Genomic DNA, 13428 nt, shown 5'->3' on the forward strand with positions numbered 1-13428 from the left:
GATTTTCTGAGCACAAGTCATGAATATTGTTGATAGACAACAACAGTTCACTACAACAAACAAACTGACAAATAGCTTTCAAATAATATATTGCACACAAAGAAAGAAAAGGAAAAAAAAATGGATTTCAGCATTTGCTTGTAAACATGAATATTATTTATACTTTTGTTCACATTTTGTTCTTATTCTTCCCCTTTTTGATAACTACGAAAAGGTCAAAGTGCGTGAAGAAATCACAAGACAATAAGTCATGCTCTGTTTCAGTTCAGCTCAGTTCAGGCTTGTCCCGCTCTACTGTGCTGTGATTGGCTAGAACGGAGAATAAATCAGGTCAAGTAAACATTCAGGTTTGGGTTCAAATGACAAATAAAAGAGGATTAAAAAAAAAAAAAAAAAGATATCAGTGATCTCCTGTCATCCTAAATGGAAAAGCATCACGAGAAATTCCTGAAGATGTAGTTTTCACTGTAGTTCCAGCCAGTCAGAGCACAAACAGCAGGATTAAGAACTTTATTTTGGGTTATAACCAACTACATATATTTAGCTTGAGGTGTTTTCTTTGTAGCCAGGATGGAAGCCACAACATCCAATCTGAACTGAGTTTTGTTTAATCTCCAAAAGCATTAAATACTGACCCCTAGTGGTAGACAATGTTAAATAAACCAAAAACAAGCACAGAAAAGGTACAAGAGAGGAAAAACCTCTGTGCGTGACTCAGCTTTATGTCAGTTTAGGTTCAGAGTAGATTTTGGCTGTTGGCTAATCTTGAGCACGGATGTATTCTTTGAAAACGTATCACAATAAATATGAACCCATGTTAGAGTTTGTAAGACTCAAAAAAAGGGTTTCCCTCACCTCATCACATTAGAGTAAAACATTTCTAGACCAATCTTTATTCAAATGACTGATCTCTTCAATTTTCATCTTAAATTTTGGATTCATGTTGCTTTTCTTTCAAACCCTGCCCATGCACAGAGGAATGTCCTGCTTGAACTCGGATTAATTTAACTGCTTGTGCTCCAAAGAATGTTCTCTACTCAGATATTAGTGTTTTCCCAAACTTCAGTCATTTTCTGGCACATGAACTGCTTCTGTGCACTCTTCAAATGTCTCTCTCCTGCTTTAAAATTCAAAGAAGTACAGAGAACTGTTTGAGTGTGTGAGCAGGGTTTTGAGGGAAAAGCATGACAACATTTCATGCTCTCAAACTGAACAAGAAAAGATCCCTGTACATAATCAGGCTGGTTTCATGTAACATTCTCCCCGTGGCAACACTGCATTTGTTACACCAAGTACGAAGGACGGAGTTGTGCCTAAAAACAGCATACACGTATAAAAAATAGCAACCTTTCTGCAACAAAAAAAAGGAAATAAAAACAAGTTAAATAAAAATTCTCAAGTAGCGTCCTTTAGTGCCTTCATCCAACAGCTGAACTGATAACAAACATCAAGGGTTCCCTTTAGACTTTGAAAAAAAAAAAAAAAAAACCCAGTGGCAGCCATCTTCACCTGCTCTCCTCTAGGTGCATAAAGAAATATTTCCGCGTGATGAACTGTAGGAGACCGACAGCGGAGTTCCTCTTTTCTTCCAGTCAGGCAGAAATGAAGGCGGTCTCATTTGGGTCCGAGTCCTTGCTTTCGTACCCGCCACTGGATGAGCGGCTGCTGAGGTCAGCCACCCCAGACTCCAGGTCACTGCTGGCAGAGAGGTCATCGGTGTCCTGACTTTTGAGATGCGAGTACGACCTGAGAGGCAGGGTGAGAGCGGCGTCCTTGGTCTGAGATTTCGGATTCAACGCTTTCGAGAGGGCCTGGTTGGTGTCCTGTGCACAGCTGGTGATTGGGTGTGTGTAATTGGTGGGCGGGTCCGGCCCGCAGTGTCTCTGCCACAGGGGACTAGTCCTCCTCCTCCTCGGAACCTCGACCTTCTCCCACGTGATTGGCTTCCCCGTCAGGGCTGCGATCCTCTGCAGAGACAAGAGAGTAAAATAGACAAAACACTTTCTTAACAGAGCTGAGAGCTTACTGTGTCTGATGAGTGGTCAATAACAATGTTTCTAAACCCCTCCCCCCTAGTGGACATTGAGTAACTGCAAAGGTACTTCATATTTAAAAGAAATGAATCATTCCTCATATCTGAAATATTGATAAGTTAAGATAATTTAAGAGAGAAATCTTCAAATGAGATTGAAAAACGGCATCTTATATCAAATATTTTTATTTCTCATCCAATTAGCTGCTGTTTTTTTCAACTGTCCCATGAATTTAGTTTGTTGTGTTTTTATTTGCACAAAGTCAGCAGTCAGTGTGGTGTAACAAAAGGCAGCAGAAAATGTGGAGAAAGAAGTGAAAATCAAAGCCAGTGATTGAAAGAAAGAACTTGTATCAATGCATCTTTGTGCAGGAAGCGTACATAACTCATGGAGTGTTTTCTGTAACCTGAAAAACAAAGAGGGCAGATGAGAAAATATCTCAAGTTCAGTTCAACTGGATCTAAGAAAAATTCTCCCAGCGTTCTGAGAGTTAAGGTCTTTCTTTCTCGACCTGTGAAGACCTCCGAGACACATGTTTAATTTAAAGCTGTGTGCTAAATTGGGGTTGTGGTGACGTCACATTAGGGGTGTCTTTGTGAGTTGTATGCCTTGTCTGGAGCCCAGGTGATGGTGGTGGTGGGCGGTTCCTCCTGGCGGTACCTCCTGGTGATTGGTCAGCTCCTCCTCCAGCTGCTGAGATTCCTCCCTCACTGCAGACAAGTAGTCTGAAGGTGACTGACGAGGAGGCGTAGATTTCTCCACATGGTTATAAAGTCCCTTCCACATCCTGGTAACATGGAGAATGAGGGGGTTAAAGTTTCACCTCAGGAGCTCTCCTATGGGCTTAGAAGGTTTTTGAATAACTATCTTTACCAGGTTCTACTCTTAAAGGAACAATGTGTACGGTAAGTGTGATTCCATGTGGGGTGCCTTTAAACAGCCTGCCTTCTCTGGTCAAAACAAATAATGAAACTTCCAGGGCAGAATCAAAGGAGAGGACAAACTGGCTGCTGACTTGATGTCAGAGAAGCCAGCACTTCATTATAGCACATTTCCTTAAGGCGCAGTTACACTGGCCATCCGTACCGTGTCGTACTCAAGCACGACTGCCCCTCAGGAAAGCCATGTGACAATGTGTCACTGTTTTAAGGGCAGTATTTTAACTGGCCTGAGTGGGACGTGTTGGCAGGGCTGGACATAATAGTTAGAATATCCAGCCCGGTTTTGGTCTCTTTAAAATATCACTTCATTCTCTTTAATGTCCAGATTGGATATTGCTTAATGAAAAGCCCCTTTTTGCTTTAAATAGCTGGTTTGTTCATCTATAAACTTCTTTTTCTATTTTTGTAGACAATGTAAAATCTGCTTTCTTTAAAACCTGAACTTTTGATCATGTTTTTTTAAGTAATGCTGATTTTGAGTATTATTCAAAGAGCAAATAAGTTCATTATGATTTTTATGATCATAACTCTCATATTTTTTAAAAAGGGGAACCAAAAATAATGCTGGAGTCTTCATTTTTTCTTTTAAACGGTCAATAAAGAAGATCCAAAACAGCTTCATGTTCAAACAGCTTCATGTTCAGACAAAAGAAAGCTGGTCACACCCATTCACAACTAATAAGCCTATTTCCTGAACTAAGAACACCTTCATCTTGTTCAGAGAGGGGTGTGGTGTCTGTGTGTGTTGACTGCAGTCACTCACTTGAAGCAGTAGGGGGTGGTGTTGGGTCTCAGGACGCCCTGACTCTGGCTCAGCTCGGCCTGGTAAAGAGGGTTGGTGTACTCAGCTCGGTCTTTCCACAGCTGAGGCCACACAGAGTGACTCCGTTCATGAAGCCTGAAACAAACAACAACATGAGAAACATAATGATTAGAAAAATAGCAAGTCATTAAAGTGAGGGAGGTCATAGCGGTTCGGTCCTTCCTCTTGTATGAAGGCTATTGTTCTCCAAATGAGCGACTTGTGGCTCCTTTCCTGCGTGTCATTCCCCACTCTTTGACCTGCTCTTGTTTTTTCTCTTGGAATGAATTAAAACTCTTAAAGTGACAGCCAGAGTACATCGACATATCATTCCATATTTAAAGGCATTGCAGGAAATGTGAAAACATACCCAGAGTCATAGGAATAATTATAATCATGACAGTGATTCAATAGAATATCACAGTGTCAATACTTAAAGCTGGCTGTTTTAAATAAGGGACCAAGCTCGCTTACAGACGGTTTGATTATTTCAGTGTCTGAGTTTAGCTGTACGTTCACAAAAACATTTAGATTTCCTTCATTAGTTTTGTATTTCTGTTTAATTTAAACATAAACTACATTAACTGTGTGTGTGTGTGTGTGTGTGTGTGTGTGTGTGTGTGTGTGTGTGTGTGTGCGTGCGTGTGTCTCAGTACTACCTGAGGTCTCTGCGTTCCTTCTGGCAATTTCCGAGGAAGGTTCCGTACTGACAAGAGTAGACGTGTGTGTGTACGGCGGTGAGGAAGCGCTCGTTGAACTCAAAGGCACACGGGAACTGCTCGGACAGCTGCCACACACACTCCAGGAACTGATCGATGACCGGCGACACCTCTTTGGGATCTCCGTCCAGGTGGGAATACCTGCAGGGACACAGCTCTGTCTTCACTTTGTTCCTCTAAAATGTTTTAATTTTTTGTTTTTGTAATTGTTAAAAACCATGAGGCTACAAATAATCAATCTCAACTTTAAGGAGATAAAAGCAAAAATAAAACCATAAACTAGAGAAACATGAGAAACAAAAGCACAAGAAATCACACTGCTTTAAACTGTGTTGAAAAAATGTTGCTAACAAAAAATAAATAAAAAATTCATAATTGTAAATAAATTGGGATTTCAAAATAAATAAAGATCAATAACATAAGGGATCGGCTCTATCTGCACTAAACTGAAGAGAAAATGTACAAAAATAAAATCCTCTTTAATTCAATATAATAATAACCCAATAAGCTAGAATAAAAAATAATAAGTAATAAGAAAGAGCCTTGAAACATAAGAAGAACAAATAACGCTGGAAGTGAATGACTCCCCTCCACATGGAGGCCTGGAGGCAGCCCCGCCCTGGCTCTGATGTTTGGATGAAAAGTTTTCCTCAAGTCACAGAGAAGAAGTGAAAAGAGCAGGCAGTGACTAAAGAAGCTGTGAAACGAGGTTATTTTCAAAAAGCTTCACAGAGGGTAAACATCCAGAAAACTTAGAAACGCATCCACAGCTCTGCACAAACAAGCAGGAAGAAGACAGATTTAGTTTCAATTCGGCTGCAGCTGCGCTTCATCCCAGCCACCGCTCTGCTCCCCGTCATCCCTGATAACAGCCACAACAGCTTCATACTCACAGGTCCGCAAACACAGACATTTGTCTAAACCTTTAAGCATTGGTGAAAGATGCCCAACATTCTTTTCAGGTTCTGAAACTTGTCGGGCTTCACGCCACAGCACAATAACTGATGGCCATGAAATGTCCAAATCCGGAGTATATTGACACCTTTAAGCTCGACAACCCTGCGTACGTTTAGTGATTCACAATCTAGACAGTTGATTGGCTGTTGACTTTTTAATACTGACACTGAATGCTGAGCAACAGAACGCCACACAATCAGAGCTGGGTGTTAGAAGAAAACCAGATCACTCTCATCAGCTAAAGTAATGTTTATTTATCCCTCTGAAGCAGTGCAGTCTTTACAATCACCGGTGATTGATCATCTGACTGCTGATGGATACTCTGTGGATCTGTTTCAGGATTTGTTCGGAAGAATGTCTAAGACACTGGAGATAACATTGTTTCTGATGTCATGAGGATTGAAAAAAAAAAAAAGTGATCCAAATCCTCTTTATTTCAGTTTAACGTGAAATGTGATTGTTTGACATGTTTGAGACTGTAAAACTTTTTTTTTTAATAATATTAAGAATAAAATAACATAAAAAGGAAGGGTGTTGTTTTACTAAATAAAAAGCACAAAATGTAATAAGTATATTTTCCATGTTACTAACCTGTGGGAGAATTTGTGTCCAAAGGAAACCCAGTCTCTCTCTATGAGCACCTGGGAGGGACGAGAGGACGGAAATGGAAAGAGAAGCAAGCAGAACAAAGTGAAGGGCGGGAGGAGAAAGAGTAAAAGATTGAATAGGAAGAGGAGAAAATTAGAGATACGAACCGAGACTCTTTCAAAATAAGAGTGAGTGTGAGTGTTGTTACCATGAGTCCTTTGATGGTTCTGTAGAACGGGTCTAACAGCACACTGGCTACGGAGCAGGCCTGAGCCGTCCTGTCCCATCCGTCTGAACAGTGAACCAACACGCTGACCCCTTCATCAGCAACTGCCTGGAGAGAGAGAGGAGAGAGAGAGAGAGAGAGAGAGAGAGAGAGAGAGAGAGAGAGAGAGAGAGAGAGAGACAGAAATTACTCTGTGCTCTGTGTGTGTGTGTGTGTGTGTGTGTGTGTGTGTGTGTGTGTGTGTGTGTGTGTGTGTGTGTGTGTGTGTGTGTGTGTGTGTGTGTGTGTGTGTGTGTGTGTGTGTGTGTGTGTACCCACCCTGGCTATGAAGACCCCAGCCTCGAGTACAGCTTTTATGTGTTTCAGCCAGCCGGAGTTCTCCAGACCCCACAGGAAGTCAGTCATCGACGGGGTTTTCATCTCACCCACTGTGTGAAAAGAGGAACAGAGAGGAGGTTTACTAAGACACACACACGCACACACACAGAGCACAGCATCAGAGGGGGTCTGTGTATTTCCTGATAGCAGCTTTTGTGTAATAACTCGTCTGCTCTCAGGCTGCTTCTTTATCATTGACCCTTATGGAAGAAGTGGACACAGCCTCTGAAACTAAAGAGTGAAGCCAATACAGAACAGAAGTGCCTTTAAACAAAAGTTATCTTTTCACTGGCCGATTGTGTTCAAGCAAATTAAGAATCAAGCGTACCCTCCAGTGCAATTATTATCAACAAAAAACTATTTTTTTTTCTGATGACAGTCTCGATTTTTAGCCACCGTTTTATGTCAAATAGATGATGAAGGTGGTTTATATTCCAGGAAGTAGTTATCCTGTGACTCACCTAAAAGATAAAGTGTTCACTGTTCAGTTACACTCTGAAGACTCACATGTAGATTTTCTGTTGTACATTAGTTTGTATGGCTGCTCAGGGTTTGAGTACACTTTGTCAGGTGTGCTGCTGTCTTATAAATATATTCAACTTCTCACACTCTCCTCGAGCTCCAATTTATAGCCAAACTACGGTCACTTCTGTCTCCAAACAAACAAGACGGCAGCTTAAATGACGTTAACCTCTTATAAACAGTGTGAGGTCTGAATATACTTCCAAACACACTCTATTCTCACCGTCAATGATTTTCTGCTGGCTGCTCCTCATCACGTGAATGTTTTCGATGCCGATGAACTGCAGCTTGATGTTGGTGTAGTGGTCCTCGTTCTCGTAGCCTTTACCTGCAGCTCGGTTCGCCATGGCATTCAGCTGGACACACGCGAAAACCAAACCATGTCAGAATATTGCAGACCGCTGTTTGTGTCATTTAATGTGAAGCGACATGTGAGGAACAAAGTGTGTGTAAGTGTGTGTGTGTGTGTGTGCGCTACCTTGGGCCTCGTGTCCACCACATAGATGAAGTCACTGCCAGGGTTAGACTTCATCACAGCCTGAAGCATCATCTCATCCTCCTGACAGCGTCCACTGAAGCCCGACAGCGGCTGACTACAGCGACACACTGCTGCCTGTGTGATCAATAAAGACGATCAGAATCACCATCACTGACCTAAAAGTCTGTCTGTGTTACAGATCCAGGAAATAAAAAAATCTACATGTTTCATTCTGCTAACTTTAATAAGATAATACGACTAACTAGAGACATCTTACTGCTAGATTTATACAATAAAGTCTCAATCCTCATAACGTTATGGAACATATATCCTTTATGGCACACACTATGCATAGTATAATACATCCTTAAATGTCCTATTGTAAATGTTCAAGCACTGGTCTTGCCAGTCATCCTAATAATAATAGTAACAAACAAATTTGATCACATTTTTTTCGAGCATCAGTTACTGATGAGATGGATGCCTGTCCCTTTTTTAAAATGAAACATACACTACATGAGTGTACTATGAATGTCCTGTGTGGGTGTGAACAGACTGACCAGTGTGTCCTGGTGGAAGTAGGACAGAGCAGGAAATCGTCCTCGACTCCTGAACCTCGAGCTGCCCACGATGATGGCAGGTGTAGCTGACTTTGGAACAAACAGCTCTGATGGGTAAGTGTCACACACCTGGGAGGGTCACACACACACACACACACAGAGACATGCCATGTGACCATTGAATTATCAAGCACACATGCGTTGTCATTTTGAGGCCACTTAACATGATGTTTGAGTTTTTCATTTCCTGGGGGGGAAAAAAAGCAATAAAACAAAAGCAAAAAAAACCATTGTGGAGTTGTTGACCTTGTGATGGGGCTGCTGTGTGCTGCTCATGTAGGAGGAGGAAGCTACTGATAAATACTCAGTCAGGCTGAGGGGAAGCATTCACAGCTGTATCTGTTACCTCGTCAATGCCTACAGGTGAACAGATGTGTAACAGCAGCTTCACATTAAGTTTATAGAGAGGTTCTCTTCATACTGAGGATCAGGGCTCAGTATACATATATATATGTCAACATTTTACTGACCCTGTATTCACTGTTAGCTGCTGTATGGACCCAAAGATTATTAGGAACTCCCATCCTCTTGTAGTCGGCCATGACGTCGATGAAGTTCCACGACTCCTCTCTCTCCTCTTTGTTCACGTTGGGATTAAAGGACAGACAGTACAGCTCGCTGTACTTCTCTGAGAGGAGAGGAGGAGAGAGGAGGAGAGGAGAGGAGAGTGTTTAAATGTGCCTTATACCCTGTAACCCCAGTGTCCATCTAACATACATTGAACTACTTGTACACACACACATTGCACATGCATACCTGGCCGAGACAACCTGACCAACGAGGAGTAGACGTCCATGCAGTCTCTCTCCTGTGGAATCAGTATCTGATAGACCCGGAAGTTTTTACAGCGCAGGATCAGCTGACTCCCTGCAGGGATCGTGGGCGGCCTCTCCACACTGCTCACCATGCTGTGCAACACCTGAAACAAACACAGAAAAAAAAACAAAAAAAAACACACAAACTATTAGGGGTTGAACTCCAAATATAAGTGTCTGTGATGTCAGTCAGAGTAAGAAAAAAATAAAAGCAGCCTTAACCTCGTGCCTTAGCATTGTGTAATAAGTCTTGTGATCTAACAGACTCAGGAAGGACAGTCCACATGAGTTTTTGGGGAACCTCCTTGGCTTCTCGTGCATGTCATGTAGAAGGAGAAGTAGACAGATGCTTTAGAAGCCTTTTGTTTCATTAACACAAGCTTCCTGATCCTCTTTTTTGATGCTAATCCAGCAGACACTGTCAGTGCATGTTGGCTGAAATCTGAAACCCCCCTGGATGCCTCTTTTATCTTGTCAGGTCCACAGGGACGGGGCAGTGTCCTCCTGCAGGGGATGTTTAAGGGGGGATGGGAGGGAAACTCTCCTTCCAGTGGCTGGAAATTCACATTTGTACACTGATGAGATGAAACAAGCTTTATAGAAACACTGGGACTATCAGGAGGTTGTCACTGGGTTTAGTTCAGATCATAATCGAGCTCAAACATGGCCAACGTTCCATGACCCTGTCCCATGATGACTTACATCTCATCATGATAATTCACAGATTACTGATGATCTAGTGATCAATTACTGGATTTTTTTTTGTTGGTCTCCCTTCTTAAAGTTTTGAACATGTCTGCTCCTCCTTTTAGTTCATTTCTTTATATCTTCATTTCTTTATATCGTCTGCAGCCACACAGTTTCTTAAACCTGTAAGAGAAGGGCTTGGGAAATAGAATTACTTTAAAAAAAAAAAAAAACTCCCAGCTGCAGCGCCTTGCCTCCAGCTTACCCATGTCTCCTTGCGTGTCTCAGGGTTGCTCTCTACAAAGATGGTGTGTGTGGCAGAGAGGTAGAGAGTCCCAGTGCTGGCCTTCCTCTGGCCCGATGAGCGGTCAATGAGGCGCACATTTTCCACCTATAAGAGCCATCGAGGTAAAATATCAGAAATATTCACAGATCCTGTATGACCAACGTCAACATGTCTCTTCAATCCCGAACACCTGCACACATGGACAACATGTATTAATGTGTAAAACCACCTCACAGCCTTCTGCCATGACTCAGCACATTACATCCACTGAGTTCAAAATACAGTCCGTATAAAGGTCACTCAATAACTGTCTTTTATGGCTAAGTATAAATAGAACAACCGTAGATTTCTCCATTGGATGTTGACTGGAGCCTGATGAATACAAGAAGTTCAAAGTCATTATGAATACTGAATTCAGGAGTTGAAATGTACTTACCAACATCATGGATTATGTGCTGTAATGCAAGTTGAGCTTTCTATGTTTACTGGGCACAGCTTTTGCACTGATACAGTAATGCGTCATTACCACGATGTGGACTATGCTTGGTCTATAACTCACTGATCCGCTTTACTAAAATAAACAGATAACTCATGTAGTCGTGAGAAAGATGGGGTCAATATGAGGTCTGAGTGCTTGTGCCAGCTTGGACAGAAGATGAAATATGGTGGACACCAGCACGCTGTTATGCTGTGTCATGTTTGTGCCATATTAGTCAACTACATCTGACTTAACTTAAGACTAATCCAGAAATGGAATCCCTGATCGATCATGTCATCTTCACAGTGATAGTTTCTATTTCTGTGTTGGTGGAGCACGAGGTGAATTGGTTTCGTGCTTGCACACCAGGTGTTTATGGTTTGAAGTAAATGACGACACAGAATATAAAGCTGCTGACTGCCCCATAACAGACAGACAGACAGAGGTGTGTGTGTGTGTGTGTCCAGTATTTATCAACACTGAGTGGTGTAACAGAGACAGACAGGGATGAGAGAGAGATAGAGATGTTATGTAAATAAGGGAGTTAAAGGAATAATAAATGAAAGTGTGCATCAGCAGGAGAGAAACAAAGACAATGTAAAGAGTGTTGAAATGCAAGCTTTCAGTGTTACCTTGGGCGTCCGGATGTGCTCCATCACTGACAACCAAAATGGAGGAGATGGAGAAAGAGGAGCCCGACCTGTTTTGTGTGTGTGTTTTTTTTCTTCTAAACGTCAGCGACTAAATTCTCTGTTCAACCCAAATAATCGAGTCGTTTCCTCTGTGACTGCTGTCCTTGATCTGTCCCGCACAATGTCCCATGATTTAGGTCCCCTTGTATCCTGGGCTTGTTTCACTGGATGAAAAGGGCCCTACCCCGTCTGTAGTGAGCGGTACCCGAGCTTCCTCTGTCCCTGTCTCCGTTAGATACTGACGTTGATAACAGCTGCGTTTCTAAGTCCTCCAAGGCATCAAGCTAACGGTCATACAACACATTGGCTCCGATTTTCATGTTTCAAAATAAAACCACACATTTTCTTAATCGCAATAAAGTCTTACATAAAATGGGTAACCATAAACAAACGTGTGTATTTTTTAGTACACACCTTTTTGTTGCTAAAATAAGAAAGGTTGTATGTGGGTTTTATTTTATACTAAATGTAAAAACTAAACACATTGCTTTATTTTGATAGACAAAACTGACCGTTAAGCCGTTTTTTTCAGCTTTGATTCGTTCACAGCTCGTGCCAGTAGCGTGCTCGTGCGCTCCAAGAATCAACCTGGACTGCGCATGTGCAAATCCCATGTCTCCCGCCTGTCTTTGCATGCAGCGGATAGAAAAATAAAATACTAACTGTTAAGAACCAAAACATGACTCTTTGGTTTAATTTGAACAGAAAAGGAGAATTACAAGTATTAACAATTCTTCAACCTCTGTAATCAAATGATCATTTTGTTGTTTAATTTTCTAAAACAAATTTAACACCCGGATAAAATACTTTTAGGCTACGTGTGCCTTAAATATAATTAATCTGTAGAGTCTATTGAATGAAGGACAACAAAGTAAATCACGCCAAAATAGGTCAAATAAACCATACCCTGCAATTAACCACCATAAATTGAGTAATGATATGACAACTAAAACCAAGGAAGCTATTTGGCTTTATTTCACATTTCTCATCTTCCTTGTTCTCACGCACAACAGACTGAAAAACAACCTGAGCATTAAATTATTTTGTCTTTTTCTGCAAAGTTATTTTAACATATTTCTAAAAATAATCTCAGTTATATATTTATTAGGCTACAAAAGACACATTTCCGTCATTAGTACATTTGGGTTAGTAAGGTTTTTTTTTATTTTATTTCAAGCGCATTATGGATTGGAGCCATTATGTAAAAGCCAATTGTCCCATGTTGCCTGCCTCATCCTAATAAGAGCAAGTCATGCATTTAAATATGACACTTTTACTTTTATAACACCAAAGAGGAATATCAACGTAATGAACAAGTAAAGGACAAGCTCCCAGAACAGCGTATGCCCAACGTTCAGAAGCTTTTGAGAAGATGGAAAATACACTAATCAAGATTTAATCAAAATTATAGTTCATGCTAGTTTAAAATTGGTTTGAGCTCTCACAATCTTCTCCCATCTTGTGTCGTGTCATGAGTTTCTTAGCAGAACATAAATCAGATGGCAGATGTAGTCACACTGTAGTGTGTCACGCTTTAGTGTGTACTATGTTGAAGTCATTATGAAACTTGTTGCTGTGCAAAATCTCACGCACAAAGAACATAAACAGGAAGACAGAGGAAATACGTAGTCAAATGTAATAATGTTTTGCTATTTGTCCTTTTTTGTCTTTATTGCTCTCAAAATGTACTTTGAGCAACATTTGTTAAATTCTTTACATGACACTAAGCAGCGACACTAATGCCTTAAATTTAATCCAACACTGGTAGAACTGGATCTGATTCAGGTTTCAGCTGCAGGGTAAACACTACAACATGATTTGAAAATGTTTCTCTTTCTGGACTGAAATATGACAAATAATCTGAAACAGGTGTAATTCCAAGTAGATTCACACGTGCAAAGAAGTTGTATTGTTGTTTTTGGTGCAAAAACAAACACACTAAAAGTAGAAAGCTAAAGCAAACAGCAGGACTGTTACTATTGAAGGACTTCACTTTTACTGAATTGACCTTGGAGCTCTTTCAACATTGTGGTAAATGTTTTAGATTCCATTTCTTACTGGAACATTTTATAATGTCATGATTAAACTGCTTAAAAATCCCAACATGATCTTGATCGCTAAATGGACTTGTGCTAACAAACTGAAGTCTTGTACAAATGCAGTCATTATTTGTACCACTAGATGGCAGTGTTACACGTGAAAAAAG

General features: G+C 41.0%; 1 protein-coding gene across 2 annotated transcripts; it reads right to left on the reverse strand.

Annotated features, from left to right (window-relative positions):
- Nucleotides 1-495: 495 nt before the first annotated feature.
- Nucleotides 496-11749, reverse strand: mtmr7b (myotubularin related protein 7b). 2 transcript variants are annotated; one of them, XM_079337997.1, is made up of 14 exons: nt 11163-11749; nt 10032-10157; nt 9021-9183; nt 8735-8892; nt 8205-8333; nt 7645-7779; nt 7390-7522; nt 6585-6694; nt 6249-6374; nt 6044-6093; nt 4436-4636; nt 3738-3872; nt 2694-2820; nt 496-1967 (listed from the first exon to the last, which is right to left on the reverse strand). In XM_079337997.1, exons 1-14 carry the CDS (start codon nt 11184-11186, stop codon nt 1593-1595), a joined length of 1992 nt encoding a protein of 663 aa, XP_079194123.1. In that variant the 5' UTR covers nt 11187-11749; the 3' UTR covers nt 496-1592. The 2 variants fall into 2 exon arrangements, with proteins under 2 accessions (XP_079194123.1, XP_079194124.1); XM_079337998.1 differs by having other exon boundaries at nt 1758-1967; nt 2642-2820; nt 11163-11747.
- Between the last annotated feature and the right edge of the window lie 1679 nt (nt 11750-13428).

Source organism: Symphodus melops (assembly GCF_947650265.1).
Source record: "Symphodus melops genome assembly, chromosome: 2".
Lineage (NCBI taxonomy): Eukaryota > Metazoa > Chordata > Actinopteri > Labriformes > Labridae > Symphodus > Symphodus melops.

Excerpts from the sequence above, each read along its gene's own strand:
- mtmr7b (XM_079337997.1), bottom strand. The coding sequence starts at position 11,186 with ATGGAGCACATCCGGACGCCCAAG. Across the intron at positions 8,334-8,734 it reads CAGCTAACAGTGAATACAGG|GTGTGTGACACTTACCCATC; the intron begins GTCAGTAAAATG and ends TGACCCTCCCAG. Across the intron at positions 7,523-7,644 it reads TGGTGGACACGAGGCCCAAG|CTGAATGCCATGGCGAACCG; the intron begins GTAGCGCACACA and ends GCGTGTGTCCAG.